General features: G+C 43.2%; 2 protein-coding genes across 2 annotated transcripts; one reads left to right on the top strand and one right to left on the bottom strand.

Annotated features, from left to right (window-relative positions):
- The first annotated feature begins 559 nt into the window (after positions 1-559).
- thumpd2 (THUMP domain containing 2) lies at positions 560-8,000 on the top strand. The gene is made up of 10 exons (XM_020482005.2): positions 560-793; positions 1,114-1,231; positions 1,354-1,769; positions 1,964-2,041; positions 6,125-6,177; positions 6,305-6,392; positions 6,588-6,659; positions 6,879-6,993; positions 7,250-7,370; positions 7,501-8,000. The coding sequence occupies exons 1-10, from the start codon at positions 683-685 to the stop codon at positions 7,817-7,819; spliced, it is 1,491 nt and encodes a 496-aa protein (XP_020337594.1). The 5' UTR covers positions 560-682; the 3' UTR covers positions 7,820-8,000.
- Positions 6,778-12,419, bottom strand: LOC109890043 (transmembrane protein 178A). Its single transcript, XM_020482007.2, has 4 exons — positions 11,664-12,419; positions 9,417-9,530; positions 9,148-9,285; positions 6,778-9,027 (listed from the first exon to the last, which is right to left on the bottom strand). The coding sequence occupies exons 1-4, from the start codon at positions 12,166-12,168 to the stop codon at positions 8,780-8,782; spliced, it is 1,005 nt and encodes a 334-aa protein (XP_020337596.1). The 5' UTR covers positions 12,169-12,419; the 3' UTR covers positions 6,778-8,779.
- Positions 12,420-20,783: the final 8,364 nt, after the last annotated feature.

The raw sequence follows: 20,783 nt of genomic DNA, 5'->3' as shown, positions 1-20,783 counted from the left end.
TTCCAGGAATACAATACATCCTGAAATCTATGTAGATATCTTTGTTAGAAATAATACTATATTTCCCTTGACGGAATCATACTGAAAGTAAAAAATGGCTCAATTTACAACACTCTCCCAAACATCCATTTAAGTATTGATGCATTTTATTTGGATGCCTTCTATGTGATCATGCAAATCTACATGAAAATGTATAAGCAACTCGGGCACATTCAAAGGATGATACACAGAAACATTCGTAAAGTGCTATTTCCTTTATGGCATTATTCACTTTTATAACCCAACTCTCAGGGTTATCACTAGTTACCACAGCCACAGTCAAAGTTGGCTATATCGTAAAAAAATTATGAAAACACAAATTTGCTTTTTGATCTTAATCTAAGGTTAGTGTTGGGCATAAGGTTAACAGTGTGGTTAAGGTTAGGTTTAAAATAACTTTGATACATTTTAGAAATAGGCGGGGTTATGACTTTGTGATTGTGGTAACTAGCAATTGTCAGTTGTGTTATTGATGCTCTTTTGTAGTGCTAAAGCAACCTCTGCTGGTCATCGCGGAAATAACCAGTTGCCTCTTCGGTATTTCCGTTTCCGTGTAAACAAAACAACATGGCAGCCCACGTAGGTACTGGCATGGAGATTTCGAGTTTTACTTTTATAGCTTAGCATTTCTAAACTCGACAGTATGAACGACTCAAATTGTCAGCGTGCTGCGCTAAAGTTCTATTGCACCGCAGGGAACGGCATGGAGCCTTTCCTGATTCAGGAGGTGAAGACCAAATTTGCAGCCAAAGATGTGAGTAGTCAAGACATAAGTTAGTTCCAGGCTACAGTATTCGTGTAGCTAACCTTAGTAATAATGTGCAATGAATGTATATGAAACACTAGCCAATAAAGTAATACCGGTTATATAAAATAGTCTTCCTCCTAACTATCCGGAAGCCAGGCCGCTGACTGCGCATGCATATTGCATAGGTTGGCTGCTTGGAAAAAAGCCAATCGTACATCCTGGCTCTCTATTAATCTTTTCTTATTAACAACTGTTAAATTCATGTTGTTGACATGGTTATATGTTAGGGAATTCTTAGTTTGCACTAAATAATGTGTATTGTTTAGGTGGATCACATCCCTGGAAAAGTGTTCTTCACCACCTCTTTTGAAATAAAGCAAGTGAGGGAGCTGAAATCTGCAGAGAGGCTGTTTCTACTTCTAAAGCGACTCTCGGCCCCTACAGGTAAGCCTACCAAATATTCTGTGTGAATATTTATCCTCCCTGATTAAAAGTATGAAGCTGCAATTAAATGGTTTGCACAGGACTTTATATTTTTACTGTAGTTATTTTTCTGTCACACTCAGCTAAAACACCATCTGGTATCCAGTCAAGGCTCATGGGTGATGGAAGTGACTGGACCAGAGCTGTGTTGTCATGGAGATGCCTGCAGAGAGACCTGATGATGAGAAGCGACTGTACCTTGAGCCTGGCCCTACCAGGGAGGAAGAGGAAGATGGAGGAAGAGAGTGGTGTTGAGGGGTCAACTTGTAACGAACCAAATGGAACACAGAAGCTGGGACTAGGGGGGGAGAGACGAGAATTAGGACTAAGCAAGGATCACATTTCATCAACAGAAGACTCTGGAAGTGTAAACTGTGTTGCAGGGGACAAAGATGAAGAGAACCGTATAGAAGGCAGCCGTGACAGAAAGACATCCACAGTGTCTTTCAGAGTGAACTGTCGGTGCAGTGGGGCCCTGTCCAGACTTTTCTCTCCCCAGGTATGCACTTTGGAGGAGAGAAGGTATTTGTCACATCTTTGCTTCTTAATGGAACTTCAAACTATGAAGCAAAATTCATATAAGAACAGGTGTTTAGTCTGGTAGGTTTCAGGTTATTGTGTTTTTTTTATGAGGTGATAGAGGAGGATTAGTATCTATTTGACTTTGTCCTGTTTGTGATGGTGTCTGTCTAGGATCTGAGTAGGATCATTGGAACAGCGGCGAGCAGACAGCTAGGCTGGAGAGTGGACCTGAGGAAACCAGATCTGGAGGTAATATGAACCATACATGGTCATCACCCTAACATGGAGGTAATGTTAACCATATACGGTCATCACCCTAACATGGAGGTAATGTTAACCATACACGGTCATCACCCTAACATGGAGGTAATGTTAACCATACACGGTCATCACCCTAACATGGAGGTAATGTTAACCATACACGGTCATCACCCTAACATGGAGGTAATGTTAACCATACACGGTCATCACCCTAACATGGAGGTAATGTTAACCATACATGGTCATCACCCTAACATGGAGGTAATGTTAACCATACATGGTCATCACCCTAACATGGAGGTAATGTTAACCATACACGGTCATCACCCTAACATGGAGGTAGGGGGGGAGAGACGAGAATTAGGACTAAGCAAGGATCACATTTCATCAACAGAAGACTCTGGAAGTGTAAACAAGCTTCAATGCCATACAACACTCCTTCCGTGGCCTCCAACTGCTCTTAAACGCTAGTAAAACCAAATGCATGCTTTTCAACCGGTCGCTGCCTGCACCTGCATGCCCGACTAGCATCACCACCCTGGATGGTTCCGACCTAGAATATGTGGACGTCTATAAGTACCTAGGTGTCTGGCTAGACTGCAAACTCTCCTTCCAGACTCATATCAAACATCTCCAATCGAAAATCAAATCAAGAGTCGGCTTTCTATTCCGCAACAAAGCCTCCTTCACTCAAGCCGCCAAGCTTACCCTAGTAAAACTGACTATCCTACCGATCCTCGACTTCGGCGATGTCATCTACAAAATGGCTTCCAACACTCTACTCAGCAAACTGGATGCAGTCTATCACAGTGCCATCCGTTTTGTCACTAAAGCACCTTATACTACCCACCACTGCGACTTGTATGCTCTAGTCGGCTGGCCCTCGCTACATATTCGTCGCCAGACCCACTGGCTCCAGGTCATCTACAAGTCTATGCTAGGTAAAGCTCCGCCTTATCTCAGCTCACTGGTCACGATGGCAACACCCATCCGTAGCACGCGCTCCAGCAGGTGTATCTCACTGATCATCCCTAAAGCCAACACCTCATTTGGCCGCCTTTCGTTCCAGTACTCTGCTGCCTGTGACTGGAACGAATTGCAAAAATCGCTGAAGTTGGAGACTTTTATCTCCCTCACCAACTTCAAACATCAGCTATCTGAGCAGCTAACCGATCGCTGCAGCTGTACATAGTCTATTGATAAATAGCCCACCCTTTTCACCTACCTCATCCCCGTACTGTTTTTATTTATTTACTTTTCTGCTCTTCTGCACACCAATATCTCTACCTGTACATGACCATCTGATCTTTTATCACTCCAGTGTTAATCTGCAAAATTGTAATTATTTGCCTACCTCCTCATGCCTTTTGCACACATTGTATATAGACCCCCCCTTCGTTTTCTACTGTGTTATTGACTTGTTAATTGTTTACTCCATGTGTAACTCTTTGTTGTATGCTCACACTGCTATGCTTTATCTTGGCCAGGTCGCAGTTGCAAATGAGAACTTGTTCTCAACTAGCCTACCTGGTTAAATAAAGGTGAAAAAAAAAAAAAAAAAAAAAAAAATGTTAACCATACATGGTCATCACCCTAACATGGATGTAATGTTAACCATACATGGTCATCACCCTAACATGGAGGTAATGTTAACCATACATGGTCATCACCCTACCATGGAGGTAATGTTAACCATACATGGTCATCACCCTAACATGGATGTAATGTTAACCATACATGGTCATCACCCTAACATGGAGGTAATGTTAACCATACATGGTCATCACCCTACCATGGAGGTAATGTTAACCATACATGGTCATCACCCTACCATGGAGGTAATGTTAACCATACATGGTCATCACCCTACCATGGAGGTAATGTTAACCATACATGGTCATCACCCTAACATGGAGGTAATGTTAACCATACATGGTCATCACCCTAACATGGATGTAATGTTAACCATACATGGTCATCACCCTACCATGGAGGTAATGTTAACCGTACATGGTCATCAACCTAACATGGAGGTAATCTGGAGGAATATGAACCATACATGGTCATCACCCTACCATTGAGGTAATGTTAACCGTACATGGTCATCAACCTAACATGAAGGTAATCTGGAGGTTATATTAATTTTTCCATAACCATAATTGGATGATTACCACAACCTGTGAGGAGATTCTCATATTTCTTTGTCTGACCATGCCAGGTGTCAAAGTCCATTTAAATATTCTGCAGTCAGGCATGTTGACTATACTGTTTATACACTGAACAAAAATAAACGCAAAGTTGGAATTGAATGTTCGTTTCTCTGCCATAAGCTGCCTCCAGTGTCATTTTAGAGTTTGGCAGTACTTCCAACCGGGTTTACAACCACAGACCACCTGTATGGAGCTGTTTGCTGATGTCAACGGTGTGAACAGAGTGCCCAATGGTAGCCGTGGGGTTATGGTATGGACAGGCATAAGCTATGGACAATAAACAATTGTCGATGGCAATTTGAATGCACACAGATGCCATGATGAGATCCTGAGTCTCATTGTCGTGCCATTCATCTGCCACCATCACCTCGTGTCATCATGATAATGCATGACCCGATGTCTGTACACAAGGCTCTGTACACAATTCCTGGAAGCTGAAAATATTCCAGTAAATATGTTCTTCACTCTATTTTCTTAACTGCATTGTTGGTTAATGGCTTGTAAGTAAGCATTTCACGGTAAGGTGTTGTATTTGGCACTTGTGACAAATAAAATTAGATTTTCTTCCATGGCCTGCATACTCACCAGACATGTCACCCATTGAGCATGTTTTGGGATGCTCTGGGGGATGCTCAACAAGTACGACAGCGTGTTCCAGTTCCCACCAATATCCAGCAACTTTGCACAGCTATTGAAGAGGAGTGGGACAAAGTTCCACAGACCACAATCAACAGCCTGATCAACTATATGCGAAGGAGATCGTGTCGTGCTGCTTGAGGTGAACATTCACTCCAGTCTGAGGTCCTGAGCGCTCTGGATCAGGTTTTCATTAAGGATCTCTGTAGTTTGCTCCGTTTATCTTTCCCTCGATCCGGACTAGTCTCCCAGTCCCTGCCCCTCAAATACATCCGAACAGCATGATGCTGCCACCACCATGCTTCACCGTAGGGATGGTGCCAGGTTTCCTCCAGGTGTGACGCTTGGCATTCAGGCCAAAGAGTTCAATCTTGATTTCATCAGACTGGACAATCTTGTTTCTCATGGTCTGAGAGTCTTTAGGTGCCTTTTGGCAAACTCCAAGCGGGCTGTCGTGTGCCTTTTACTGAGGAGTGGCTTCCGTCTGGCCAGTCTACCATAAAGGCCTGATTGGTGAACTGCTGCAGAGATTGTTGTCCTTCTGTAAGTTTCTCCCATCACCATAGAGAAACTCTGTAGCTCTTTCAAAGTGACCATCAGGGTCCTTGGTCACCTCCCTGACCAAGGACCTTCTCCCCCGATTGCTCAGTTTGGCCGGGAGGCCAGCTCTAGGAAGAGTCTTGGTGGTTCCAAACTACTTCCATTTAAGAATGATGGAGGCACTGTGTTCTTGGGGACCTTCAATACTCCAGAAATGTTTTGGTAACCATCCCCAGATCCGTGCCTCGACAGAATCCTGTCTCAGAGCTCTATGGACAATTCCTTCGACCTCATTGCTTGGTTTTTGCTCTGACATGCACTGTCAACTGTGGGACCTTTATATAGACAGGTTTGTGCCCTTTTGAAATCGTTGTTCGATCAATTGAATTTACCACAGGTGGACTCCAATCAAGTTGTAGAAACATCTCAAGGATGATCAATGGAAACAGGATGCACCTGAGCTCAATTTCAAGTCTCATAGCTAAAGGTCTGAATACTTATATAAATAGGTTTTGTTTTGATAAATTAGCAAAAAAATTCTAAAAACCTGTTTTCGCTTTGTCATTGTGGGGTATTGTGTGAAGGTAATTAATTTAATAAGGTTGTAAACGTAACAAAATGAGGAAAAAGTCAAGGGGTCAGAATACTTAACGAATGCACTGTATATCATGTGTTTCCTCTATAGGTGAATGCGTATATGAGTGATGACCACTGTGTCCTCGGGATACCTCTCCTCAGGTTGGTGACATGATCAGAACCTGTTCTTGCCCTCTGTGTCGACAACTGTATTCAATGTCTATTTCCTTCTGGATATCTCTTCTAGTTGACTATGTCTAATAGTGTATGCTTCCCTCTTTCTCGCCAGGCTTCCTTTAGCCAACCGGAGTTATATGAAGACTACTGGGCTGAGATCCACTATAGCCTGGGCCATGGCCTCTCTGTCAGACATCAAGGTACTGTAGCTACCTCATGGCATGGAAGGAGTTCCTCTCTCCAGCTCACGTGTTTGGTCTCCTCTTCCTCTCTTTGATGTTTGGTTGTGTTCTGAGGTTCTGTGCTAACATCAAAAGGGCCAACTATTTTGTTCTCTTCTCACACCGTCGCTTGGCCTAGTGTGTTCTGAATGTATTCTCTCCTCTCTCTACCAGCCTGGCTCTTGTGTGATAGACCCGATGTGTGGAGTGGGAACTATTCTACTGGAAGCTGCACATGAATATCAGGTGAGTCTTCTGAGGGAACCTTTTATATTGATCCCATTTTAATTTTATGTCATGTGGGATGCTTGTGTTAGATTTTTGATGTGGATGTAGTTAAGGGATGTAATTGTCAGAAAAATGTTGTAAACATGCTGAACCTTTTTTAATTCCATTACATTTGTATAATTCCACTTAAATATGTTGTTTTCTTCAGAAATTCATAGTGTTTTTTTCTCTAAACAGGATGCCTTTTTCCTGGGTCTGGACATTGATGAGTCTCAGTTGGTGAAAGCTGATCAGAATGTGGAGTTTGCAAAGTTTGGGGATAGGGTGCAGCTGCTGCAGGCATCATCCAAGGGTAGGAATGCCAATCCACTACACATGAGTTATTGTGAAGTATGCTGTTTATGACCATTTGTCATGTATGACTTCATAAAAATGTGGTTAATTCTGACGTATGTACTGTAGATCAAATTAGGTGTTTTAATACATGTAGCAGTTGTCCCTGATATACTGTAGGTATTATGGTATTTGTTTACCCACAATGGAGTAAATTATTCTGCATGATTTCCTGATTTAATTCATTCCTCCTCGTTTTCCTCCTTTCTGTGAAGAGATTCCACTGCCTTCCTGTAGTGTGGATGTCGTTGTCTGTGACGTCCCTTTTGGGAAGAAGTTTGGCACCAAGACTGACATGGCTGCCTCTCTTCCAGTGATTGTGAGAGAGATGGAAAGGTATTGTATTTAGCTAACTGTAGTATCACGTATCCCAATTTCATAATTGCTCAAATAAACATTCAGGATACAGCAGAAGTTGAGAAAGGAATTGCTTATTGATTGATTTATATTAATCATGTTTTTTCAGAGTTCTCCGTGTGGGTGGGACCCTGGTTTTGCTGCTTAGTCCCCAGCTCTCCTGCCTGCTGAAGAAAAGCATGACCCCCAGACCAGTAACCTCACACACCCAGGGAGAGGGGACTGGGGTGGGATTAGGAGGGGATGTGGACCCCTCCCATACCCCAAGCCTTTTCCCCTCACTGCAGCCCCTAAGCTACCACAGAGTGAGCCTGGGAGCTATAGACGCTCTTATTCACAAGTATGTCAAGATACTGACTCCTACTACCACACTCAGTGGACCTCACTGTATACACACACTCAACCCCTGCATAGTGGAGCCCGAGTGAGACTTTTAGGAGATGGATACACTGGATTCAAGAGACATTCACACACACTTCAAAGACAATACCACCTGTGAAACACAGAACATGACTGTATCAATTTGGCATGGTTAGAATTTTACCGACATGTACTGTACTACCACAAAATGAAGAGAAATGCTTATTATCATAGAATGGCAAACCCAAATGTGTTACTACTTTTATTCTATATTTCCAATTACTTCGTTAATGGTGGAAGGAAATAATGCATAGTTCTTGAGTTTCACTTCTCAGGAGTCTGAAATTCTGCAGCTCTATTTACCCAATCAGACCACGAATCACATCCAACAATTATACACTGTCTGCGATTAGATGACAGAATACATCCACTGAGACTAAGGTAAATACACTCCGATTAGGTTCCACTGGGAGGATCAGGGGTTGATAACCATTGATGGGGGGGGGGGGGGGTTGAGCCACATCTTTCTAGAAATTCAATCTTCTTTTCTATAGTTATTTTCCTTTCAAATAACTTTCTATCATTTTTGACACTGAATTCTGATCACACATAGGAAATATGGAAATGTAGCAGTAGGCTGAATCACAGACATAATTGCATAAAGGCCCCAGACAAAGCCTGAATGCAGGGGTGAAGCCAACATTGATGGTTCAATACTTCCACAATTCCAGGATGTATTGCTCCATGGAGGTAACCTAGATTTAGATGCAGGGTCTAGTAGAAGCACTCAGAAGGGTTTTCACCCTGAAAACATAGGAGTCAATGTTAGTCCCAGGCGCCTGCTGCAGCATTGTGAGACAGATGTCTGGGGATGGGCTTGGTCAGCAGGCTGTTGATGTGAAAGATGCAGTAAAGGGGTGTGTCGGACACCGACATATTAGACTCTTTCTTCCTACAAGCCCTTGCTGCAGCTCAGTGTGTGTGTGTAACACACAGCAAAGTGTATACCAAACGCAGCAAGGTGTGTATCAGACACCGCCGTTGGGGGCACCCTTGCCCTGCTGGGCTTTGCTGCTGCTACAGCTGAGGATGGGGAAGGTGGTGCACAGGCATCCAGACGTCACCGTCAGCCCCAGACTGAGCCAGGCACAGAAGCTGGACCAGCTGTAGCCATGCTCCACGTCAGCAGGCAGCCCGTAGATGAAGGGAGGGACCCTGGCCAGGTCGTAGGACACGTTGGCCGCGTAGGTACACAGGGAGATGGTGCTGAAGATCCCTAAGAAGGAAGAGGGACCACAAAGAGAGGGGGAGAATGTGCAAGAAAAATCAGTTGTTTAAGAAAACGGACTATCACAATCAGGCGATTTTTTTTTGGGGGGGGGGGGTGTAACAGTACCTGCCATGAGAAAGAGCAGCCCAGAGACGTGCTGAGTGAGAGACTTCTCCCAGGCGAAGCTGACAGACGCCACGATGCAGCCACACAACAGAACGGCTGCCGCCATGCCTAGAAACCCTGCTGTGATCCGCCGCAGGTCTGACATCGGGAAGTAAATGTAAATTAATATATGCCCTCCTTTTGAATGGAAGATAGTGGGAGAGTAATAGGATGTCTGAATGAATCAGGCCCATCAGGGAACCTCCTTCATAATGAGAAAAGGATCTTACGTAAGAGGTGCCACTCGTCCTGCTGGATGGTGCGGGTCAGGTTGAGAGGGATGTTGCGGAGCCGTATGGGCTGGGAGAAATGGTACTTGATGATGGTGCATCGCTGGGCTATACCTGCACAGAGACAATAACTTGTGTGAACATAATGTGTATCAGGTTAAGGCCAAAATATAGAAAAGGGCAAGTGTTTCTCAAGGACAGTTGTCTTGAGAAAAGCTGTAGTCATTTATTAAGTAGACTCCCCTGTTTCTAGACTTTATAAAGCCCAAGGGGGTCTACTTTCACTTTAATGCCATGATTTATTCTAGCATCTTAACTCTATAATTAGTTGCTATGGTATAGTCACGTACACGATAAGGTTTACTTTGATATTCAGACCTACATGTCATGTGAACAGACTTCATAATAGGGTTTTAGAGGCTGTAAGTTAGAATTTTACCCACAAGATGGCAGATTTGACTTCCTCTAGACTAGTAAAAGCCAAACGTGGAAATGCCGCACCAACCCAAATAGGTCTACTACATCTCTGATAACTAACATGTTTTGGAGTGATGTGTACTGAACAACAATATAAAAGCAACATGTAAAGTGTTGGTCCCATTTAACATGATCTGAAATAACTGATCCTAGAAATGTTCCATACGCACAAAAAGCTTATTTCTCTCAGATGTTGTGCATACATTTGTTTACATCCCTGTTAGTGAGCGTTTCATCTTTGCCAAGATAATCCATCCACCTGACAGGTGTGGCATACCAAGAAGCTGATTAAACAGCATGATCATTAAACAGGTTCACCTTGTGCTGGGGACAATAAAAGGTCACAAAAAAATGTGCAGCTTTTGTAACACAACACAATGCCGCCAATGTCTCAAGTTTTGAGAAAAAGTGCTATTGACTTGCTGACTGCAAGATAGTCCACCTGAGCTATTGCCAGAGAATTGAATGCTATTTTCTTTATCATACATCATTTATCCAACATAATTTTATTGAATTTGGCAGTACGTCCAACCAGACTCACAACCGCAGATCACGTGTAACCACGCCTGCCCAGGACCTCCACATCAGGCTTCTTCACCTGTGGGATCGTTTGAGACAGCTACCCGGACTGCTGATGAAAATTAGGGGTATTTCTGTCTGTAATATATCCCTTTGTGAGAAAGCTATTTCTGATTGGCTGGGCCTGGCTCCCAAGTGGTGAGGGTTTGTGCCCTCCCAGGCCTACCCATGGCTGCACCTTTGCCCAGTCATGTGAAATCCATAGATAGGGCCTTATTTCAATTGACTGATTTCCTTATATTAGCTGTAATTCAGTAGAATTGTGGCATTAAGTATGGCAGGGATCTGAACTGCTCCCCTTCTGCAAACTATATACCAACATTACAAAAAGTTGGCCTACTGACATTTCCATTGTCACTATATTAATTGGTATACTCATTTTTTATTTGAGAACCCTAGCTGACCAAACTCAACTCCACGATTTCGAGCTTTTGAGCAAGTTTCCAATTGATTGAGTTCACAGCATGTTATGTACAGAAGGTGCCCATTAATCTATTCACATATATTCATATTGATATCACGTTCTAGCCTCATGCAAATGATATGGATCACAGAAATATAATGTATATTGAACACATCCAACACTTCCTAGAATGGCTTTGGTGTCAGGTCAAATGGAATGACCTTGATTTCTGACAGATGCAGTCTGAAACTGATCAGATCAGAGAGCTTCTCTGAGGTCTGTATGGTGGACACACTCCACCACGCATGCAACCATGCAAATCAGTCAATTGAAATAAGGCCCTAATCTATGGATTTCACACCTAGGCCATAGTGGTTATCCAAATTAATAGATTTGTTATGGACACAAATATACACAACCATGGCTTACAGATGGGCTAGACCCACACAGAATCTCAGAGGACAACATGATAGTTTAAAACATGTTTTGAAGCTATACATCGTTTGTTTACAAACACTGAAATTACAACAAAAACAACTACATTTTGGGTTATAATTTAAGTCAGTCGTAGCCTACTAAACTCATTAGTTTTTTTTCAAGGATCAATGGATATATCATTAATTGAAATGACCATTGAACAGCATTGCATGCATTTACAAAAAGGCCTATTTCTTTCAGGAAAGTTATAGGCCTGTATATTGGGTCGGATGTTCAATAATATCTCCAAGGGATGCGGTTTCACTGCACCGCACTGGGCCCCGGGTCAAATTCCCCACCGGATCTCTTACCCTTGGATATGAGGTTGTCTATGTCCTTGTCCTTTCCTAGATAATAACATTTCCTCCAAAGTCCAGAGTAAGTGGAGAAAATGGGGCGCCCGCATTCCGTTTCTAAAATTCCCATTCCCAAAATGGACCTCCAATTTTCCAGGAGCTCCTCTCTACTCCCGACGTGGATCGCCCGGAGCAGCGCCTGGTTCCTCCGAGGATTGCTGCTGTCCATCAGGGGCAGGTGATAGATGGGCATCAACCGGTTCTTGTGTTCGTTGGCGTCCGGACCGAACTGGTCGCAATTCTGCCTGTGCCGTGTGGTGTCCGTCTCGTACCAGTGGTCAGTCATGATAGCGGTGATGAGAAGCACCAGTGACGCCAGGCTCATGGACAAACTGATAGCTGTCACCAAGGTCTGTTTCTCCATCCTTCGGTCATCAACATTTGAAGAGTTGGTCAAGGAAGCATCTGTCACTCCGTCCACTTCACTCCTCCTAATCAACACGGGTGTGCAGGGCTTCATCCTGTCCTACATGATGCCGAAAAGGCTGTAAAGTCCTGGCATCTCCGGCTGGGTGCAGGCACAAGAATAACCTGACTCGTGTTCCTGCTCTCCCACTTCGTCGACTCCCTGACTTCAGTATATCCTATAAATGTGGGATGAGGTGTGTATATCTGTAACCTGTGCGCGGCCGACTCTCTGTGTGCTGTGCTTCGGATTTCCAGTCTTGCGGGATTAAAACAGGTGCTGCGCACAGAGCGCGCGATGAAATGTCAATAATTCTGTCAGCGCAGCAGCGCGTCGCTACTAATAAAAGTCCCTGTGGCACGAGAGTCATGATAACACCACTACTACTTATTATAATATAAATATATTATAATTATTTTTAATAGCAACAACGTTTCTTGTCATTATCATAACCTAGATGTGTTTTTCATCATTTCTTTAGTGATATCATAGTTGAAACACAGAACAAACACTTCAACACAGTGCATTAAAATAGTCTATTTAGGCTAATGATTAACATGATGCTGCAACATGGTCAGAGACATTGTGCAGAGAAGGCTCCCTTCCCCTCCCAGTCTGCTTCATTAGCAGATACGGGGACATGGACATCTCAGAACATGGTGCACTTATGAAGATTCATTAACACAGGTATATTTGGCTTCTCATTCAGTGGGTGTTGTTGATTTATCAAAGGCCTTCTGTAAAGTAAGAGCAAGTACATCAATAGAAGTGAAGCTTCAATAAAGCTTTCTTAGCTGTCTGTCTTTAATCAATATTGACTGAGTTTGACTTTCACCTTTTTACCCCTCCAACTTTTTTTCTCACGGGTGTGTTGACATAGGTGCACTGTTAATCTCTTCCCTACTGTTGAACAACCATCCATGAAATTAAAGGCTGGATTCCTGTCCAGAGTATTCAGCGGAAATAAACCACTCCAGCTATTAGGTATAAAATGAGAGGATATTTATTCTTCTGTTTGGTTCAGTGAGGCAGGCAGACGTTCACGTAAAATCAAAGCTTTCCTTGCATTTGTAGATTTGCATAAATAAATGATAATAAACTAATTAAAAACCGTAAAAGCATTTATGGGGTGTGTTGGCAAGCAGCCTCAGTGACAGACAGTCCTACACAAGGCTATTCCTCTTCCCAACTCAGACTGCATAGTAGGCTACTCTGCCATGTCACCACAGGGTGGAATTGAGAACAAGGGTGCTCTTTAATTAAGTGATGATGCCCGAGAAGCCGGTGTTTTGAGGATATATTGGCACGGGTGTTGTTAGGCCCGAGTCCACGTTGTGCCAATATATCCTCCAATCACCGGCTTCAAGGGCATTATCACTTTTTTACAATGGGTTACCAACATTTGTATAGAGTGGCCAGTGGCGACCCATTTGGGGGGGGGGGCTTGCCTGTTTTGCATGTTATTTTGTCTTTAATACTTGTCACATATCAGTTTGCAAACAATGGGAAAAAATATATATATCATTGAGTTAATAAAGCCGCAAACAAAGATGGTTTTCTAGAGTAAGGGAGCTCCAAAATGTAGGTGTTTCAGCCTAGCTCAGTGCTTTCTGTGGCAGTGTGGCAAGACAGCAGAAAATATGGAGATTTCGAAAATTCAAGCCCCTTGGGTGCTGCAATATAGTTACATTAGAAGTGCCCACCCAAGAAGCCTCATGTTCATTGACCACAGATAAAATTACCTCAAATCACATTATATCTGCAGTAGCTTTGGTTGGACTGATCATGTCAACATCAAACTTTCAAAATCTTAGCTAGCAGTCATCATCATGAACCAAGTTAACAATCTACTGGAAAATCCTTTTTAATCCTTGTCATAAGAAGATAAATAATGAAGAGAAATTATAGATAAAAACGTATCGGTGCTCATTGGCCATTGGACATAAACATTCCACAACAAGTTGGAAATTCAACAATGAGTGGTTTGGAAGGAATCAGTAGCTAACTGTGAGTTCAAGACAGCTGGGAACTCGAGCTACGAGCTACGACTTCGAAAATACGTTTTGAACTTTCATCCAACTCTGAATTGTAAATTGGGAACTCGGGCCTCTTTCTAAAGCTACGACCAGAAGATCACTGACGTCATCATGATTCAACTTAGATTTTTTTTTCGAGTTCCCAGTTGTCTTGAAAGCACCATAAATCCAGAAAATGCCAGACTTTGACAACAAAGTTTGATAACAAAATTTGCCCACGAAGGACCGCCACGCCACCTTACTGTTCAAGTGAGCACAGCACAAGGTGAGTCCATAAATGTCTTGTATACTGCTGCATAAATTATGTAATATGCCAGGGAGATATGTATACTGTAGCTAAGAAAGTAATACTAAATGTATATTGTGTAGTAAGCTGTTAGTAGCCCATGTGCCTCACCCTAATCATTTGGTCTATTTTCACCTCTTAATTTCCCCTACTGTTCTGACTTGGTGGTGCACATGTAGCCTATAACCTGTTTTAGAGAAATGTAACCAAGACTAAGGAGATGATTGTGGACTACAGGAAAAGGAGGACCGAGCACACCCCCATTCTCATCGACGGGGCTGTAGTGGAGCAGGTTGAGAGCTTCAAGTTCCTCGGTGTCCACATCAACATCAAACTAGAATGGTCCAAACACACCAAGACAGTCGTGAAGAGGGCACTACAAAACCTATTCCCCCTCAGGAAACTAAACAATTTTGGCATGGGTCCTGGGATCCTCAAAAGGTTCTACAGCTGCAACATCGAGAGCATCCTGACTGGTTGCACAGAGGGTAGTGCGTACGGCCCAGTACATCACTGGGGCTAAGCTTCCTGCCATCCAGGACCTCTACACCAGGCGGTGTCAGAGGAAGCCCCTAAAAATGGTCAAAGACCCCAGCCCCCCAGTCATAGACTGTTCTCTCTACTACCGCATGGCAAGTTGTACCGGAGTGCCAAGTCTAGATCAAAAAAGGCTTTTCAACAGTTTTTCCCTCAAGCCATAAGGCTCCTGAACAGGTAATCAAATGGCTACCCGGACTATTTGCATTGTCCCCCCCCCCTCTTTTTTACGCTGCTGCTACTCTCTGTTTATCATATATGCATAGTCACTTCCGCTATACATGTACATACTACCTCAATTTGGCCGACCAACCAGTGCTCCCGCACATTGGCTAACTGGGCTATCTGCATTGTGTCCCACCCACCACCCGCCAACCCCCTCTTTTACGCTACTGCTACTCTCTGTTCATCATATATGCATAGTCACTTTAACCATATCTACATGTACAGTGGGGAGAACAAGTATTTAATACACTGCCAATTTTGCAGGTTTTCCTACTTACAAAGCATGTAGAGGTCTGTAATTTTTTATCATAGGTACACTTCAACTGTGAGAGGCGGAATCTAAAACAAAAATCCAGAAAATCACATTGTATGATTTTTAAGTAATTAATTTGCATTTTATTGCATGACATAAGTATTTGATACATCAGAAAAGCAGAACTTAATATTTGGTACAGAAACCTTTGTTTGCAATTACAGAGATCATACGTTTCCTGTAGTTCTTGACCAGGTTTGCACACACTGCAGCAGGGATTTTGGCCCACTCCTCCATACAGACCTTCTCCAGATCCTTCAGGTTTCGGGGCTGTCGCTGGGCAATACGGACTTTCAGCTCCCTCCAAAGATTTTCTATTGGGTTCAGGTCTGGAGACTGGCTAGGCCACTCCAGGACCTTGAGATGCCTCTTACGGAGTCACTCCTTATTTGCCCTGGCTGTGTGTTTCGGGTCGTTGTCATGCTGGAATATCCAGCCACGACCCATCTTCAATGCTCTTGCTGAGGGAAGGAGGTTGTTGGCCAAGATCTCGTGATACATGGCCCCATCCATCCTCCCCTCAATACGGTGCAGTCGTCCTGTCCCCTTTGCAGAAAAGCATCCCCAAAGAATGATGTTTGCACCTCCATGCTTCACAGTTAGGATGGTGTTCTTGGGGTTGTACTCATCCTTCTTCTTCCTCCAAACACAGCGAGTGGAGTTTAGACCAAAAAGCTCTATTTTAGTCTCATCAGACCACATGACCTTCTCCCATTCCTCATCTGGATCATCCAGATGGTAATTGGCAAACTTCAGACGGGCCTGGACATGCGTTGGCTTCAGCAGGGGGACCTTGCGTGCGCTGCAGGATTTTAATCGATGACGGCGTAGTGTGTTACTAAAGGTTTTCTTTGAGACTGTGGGCCCAGCTCTCTTCAGGTCATTGACCAGGTCCTGCTGTGTAATTCTGGGCTGATCCCTCACCTTCCTCATGATCATTGATGCCCCACGAGGTGAGATCTTGCATGGAGCCCCAGACCGAGGGTGATTGGCCGTCATCTTGAACTTCTTCCATTTTCTAATAATTGCGCCAACAGTTGTTGCCTTCTCACCAAGCTGCTTGCCTATTGTCCTGTAGCCCATCCCAGCCTTGTGCAGGTCTACAATTTACCCCTGATGTCCTTACACATGTCACGAACCGGCTCAAAGCCCGTAACAAAAGGGAGACAATGTGGAGATAAGGAGTAACAAAACATATTTATTAAATAAGTAACTAAGTATAATATACAATGGTGTGTGTAATCAGTAGTGTAAGTGAGTGTGTTGCATGAATGTGATAATGCAGGGTGTTGAAAGGTGCCAAAGTAAACAACCAAAAGGCCACCAAGAAACACAACAAAATCTAGAAAGGTGTCTGCATGGAGAGAGTCTCTTCCATGAATGTGGAAGAGGTCTATTTATCCTGGGACACACCTGGCCCAGGTGTTTCCCATGTAGCTGACGACTCTCCCAACTCCGCCCACCGGCATCCTAATAAGGAAACAAGAACAATGAGAGAATACGGCAGACAGAGTGGGAGGGTCGTCACACACAGCTCTCTGGTCTTGGCCATTGTGGAGAGGTTGGAGTCTGTTTGATTGAGTGTGTGGACAGTTGTCTTTTATTAAGGTAACGAGTTCAAACAGGTGCAGTTAATACAGGTAATGAGTGGAGAACAGGAGGGCTTCTTAAAGAAAAACTAACAGGTCTGTGAGAGCCGGAATTCTTACTGGATGGTAGGTGATCAAATACTTATGTCATGCAGTAAAATGCAAATTAATTACTTAAAAAACATACGATGTGATTTTCTGGATTTTTGTTTTAGATTCCGTATCTCACAGTTGAAGTGTACCTATGATAAAAAATTACAGACCTCTACATGCTTTGTAAGTAGGAATTCCTGCAAAATCGTCAGTGTATCAAATACTTGTTCTCCCCACTGTACATACTACCTCAATCAGCCTGATTAACCGGTGTCTGTATGAAGCCTCGCTACTTTTAAAGCCTTGCTACAGTATATAGCCTGTCTTTTTACTGTTGTTTTATTTCTTTACCTACCTATTTTTCACCTAATACCTTTTTTGCACTATTGGTTAGAGCCTGTAAGTAAGCATTTCACTGTTGTATTCGGCGCACGTGACAAATAAACTTTGATTTCATTTCATTTGTAATCATCGAATATTTTCTGCTTATATGCCCCCTTTATTTATTCTACAGTTCTGACTTGGTGTACAGGGAGAACACTGTAAAAATGGCCCATGTTCTGAATTCTGTTGTTGTACATTTCAAAAGTGCTAAACAAATAGTTATATTGACAACATCCGTCCTAGCTCGCTCATTAATGTCTTAATCGAAATTACAGATGGCCTATTATCCCCTTGTTGTCCCCTTACGCCATAGGTTGTACATCTCAATTGTCAGTAGAAACCCCATTTGTTTAAGCAAGTCAGCTATATCAGCTATGTTTTTTTAAAGCAGTAAATGAGGCTGAATGAACTGTTTCGCTGCCAGACAAGGCTCCGCTGATGCCAGGTGGAGCAGTGGTAAGGTGTTGGGACTGATGTTGGGACTCTGCTGTTGGGACAGCTTTACAGTATGTAGGCCCTAACAGTTTGTGTGCACCGTTTGTCACCGTTATAGTGCAGTTAATGTATTGTTTAATGTTGTGTTGTGTGGTGGCTTTGCTGGCATGCATCCCACATTTTTTGCCCCACCAAGATTGACATGCTAAAATCGCCACTGAAAGTAGCCATGATAGTGGATCCTTAGCTACCACGAGCTTCATGGCCCATTGGATGGATAGTGAAGACGATACCAGGTGCAGATGGAAGGATCCGGACTGCGGAGGTCAAGGATCAAGTCTACTTGCGTCCTGATGCCCTATTGGTGGAGCTTTCCACCGTGTTAGACGACGCAGACTTGCTTTCATTGAAAGGAAGATGGAGGCTTACTAAGTTCGAAGTAGTTACACTTATTCTGGGGCAGCATTATTTGGAAAGGCACACACCTGCATGTCAGAGCAAAAGCCAAGCCATGAGGTTGAAGGAATTGTCCGTAGAGCTCCGAGACAGGATTGTGTCGAGGCACAGATCTGGGAAGGTTACCAAAACATTTCTGCAGCATTGAAGGTCCCCGCTCCGCTCAGGACCTCAGACTGGGGGCGAAGGTTCACCTTCCAACAAGACTACAACCCTAAGGACACAGCCAAGACAACGTAGGAGTGGCTTCGGGGCAAGTCTCGGAATGTCCTTGAGTGGCCCAGCCAGAGCTCGGACTTGAACCCGATCAAACATGTTTTATTTATTTAACTAGGCAAGTCAGTTAAGAACAAATTCTTATTTACACTGACGGCCTACCCCAGCCAAACCCTAACCCGGGGACACTGGGCCAATTGTGCTCCTCCCTATGGGACTCCCAGTCACGGCAAGTTGTGATACAGCCTGGCATTGAACCAGGGTCTGTAGTGACGCCTCTAGCACTGAGATGCAGTGCCTTAGACCACTGCGCCACTTGTGAACATCTCTGGAGAGATTTGAAAATAGCTGTGCAGCAACGCTCCCCATCCAACCTGACAGAGCTTGAGAGGATCTGCAGAGAAGAATAGGAGAAACTCCCCAAATACAGGTGTGCCAAGCTTGTAGCATCATACCCAAGAAGACTCGAGGCTGTAATCTCTGCCAATGTGCTTCAACAAAGTATTGAGTAAAGGGTCAGAATACTTATGTACAGTGCCTTGCGAAAGTATTCGGCCCCCTTGAACTTTGCGACCTTTTGCCACATTTCAGGCTTCAAACATAAAGATATAAAACTGTATTTTTTTGTGAAGAATCAACAACAAGTGGGACACAATCATGAAGTGGAACGGCATTTATTGGATATTTCAAACTTTTTTAACAAATCAAAAACTGAAAAATTGGGCGTGCAAAATTATTCAGCCCCTTTACTTTCAGTGCAGCAAACTCTCTCCAGAAGTTCAGTGAGGATCTCTGAATGATCCAATGTTGACCTAAATGACTAATGATGATAAATACAATCCACCTGTGTGTAATCAAGTCTCCGTATAAATGCACCTGCACTGTGATAGTCTCAGAGGTCCGTTAAAAGCGCAGAGAGCATCATGAAGAACAAGGAACACACCAGGCACTGTAAATGTGATATTTCAGTTTTATATTTGTAATAAATTAGCAAACATTTCTAAAAGCCTGTTTTTGTTTTGTCATTATGGGGTATTGTGTGTAGAGTGATGAGGCGAAAAATATATAATTTAATCCATTTTAGAATAGGGCTGTAACATAACAAACTGTGGAAAAAGTAAAGGGGTCTGAATACTTTCCAAAGGCACTGTAGTTTCAATATAAACATTATTTTGATGAATTTATTCATACTATTTCATTCTTCCTCAAGATTTAGTCCTTGAAACCCAAGCCGGCTGGTCGTTCGTTCTATCGGTTCGGTTGCCAGAGACACGACCCAGTCATTTATTATTTTTGTTCTGTATCTATGGACGCTATTCGTTCTAAACATTCGATTGCCATACTGGCAGCCAGAATAACAGCAAAGTAGCTGCATTTGTTTAAGCTGTTTTCTAGAGACATTTATTTGGGTACATCCATAACAATGAGCTAATGACGCTCGTTTTCACCTGGCATAGAAAATGTGCTCACTCATCAGAACACTGTTGTTCAGAGGAACTAGCCAACAACACAGCTAACAAAATCACTTCAAACTGCAGCTGGAAAGACTGTAAACCAGCTTCATTTCCTTTCGTTTTTTTCTATTGACATTCTTTGTATATCTCCATAAAAATTATGCCAGCTGATTCATGATTTCGACTGGTTGAGAAACGTTTCCTGTCTGTGTCTCGTACCGACTCCCGACACGTTCATTACTATGGGACAGGTGGAGATCGAATTTGAATATTGAAACATTGTTGCTATGTCGGAGATACAGACAGCAAGGTTTATACAAATCTCAGCTGTTGAAAACTAATGTTAGTCTAAAAGAAATGTGAGATAATGTCTAGATGCTTTTTAGAGTGGAGATCAAATTTATAAATTGCTTGTCTGATGAGACATGGGATTGTGCAGTCAGATGGAACAGAGTAAATAGGCATTTTAACGTCATAGATTTGGCCGGTGGTAACTTGAATAGACACCGGCTGGAATGCGGTTTTAACCAATCAGCATTCAGGATTAGACCCACCCATTGTATAAATACTTGTAACACAATAGCTACAGTAGCCTATGTTCCAATTGGAGCAGTTGACACCTGCGTGGTCTGTCATAATTCTTGC

Source organism: Oncorhynchus kisutch, linkage group LG4 (genome assembly GCF_002021735.2).
Source record: "Oncorhynchus kisutch isolate 150728-3 linkage group LG4, Okis_V2, whole genome shotgun sequence".
Taxonomy (NCBI): Eukaryota; Metazoa; Chordata; class Actinopteri; order Salmoniformes; family Salmonidae; genus Oncorhynchus; species Oncorhynchus kisutch.
The sequence above is the reverse complement of the archived record's forward strand: the minus strand, read 5'-3'. Positions and strand labels throughout refer to the sequence as shown.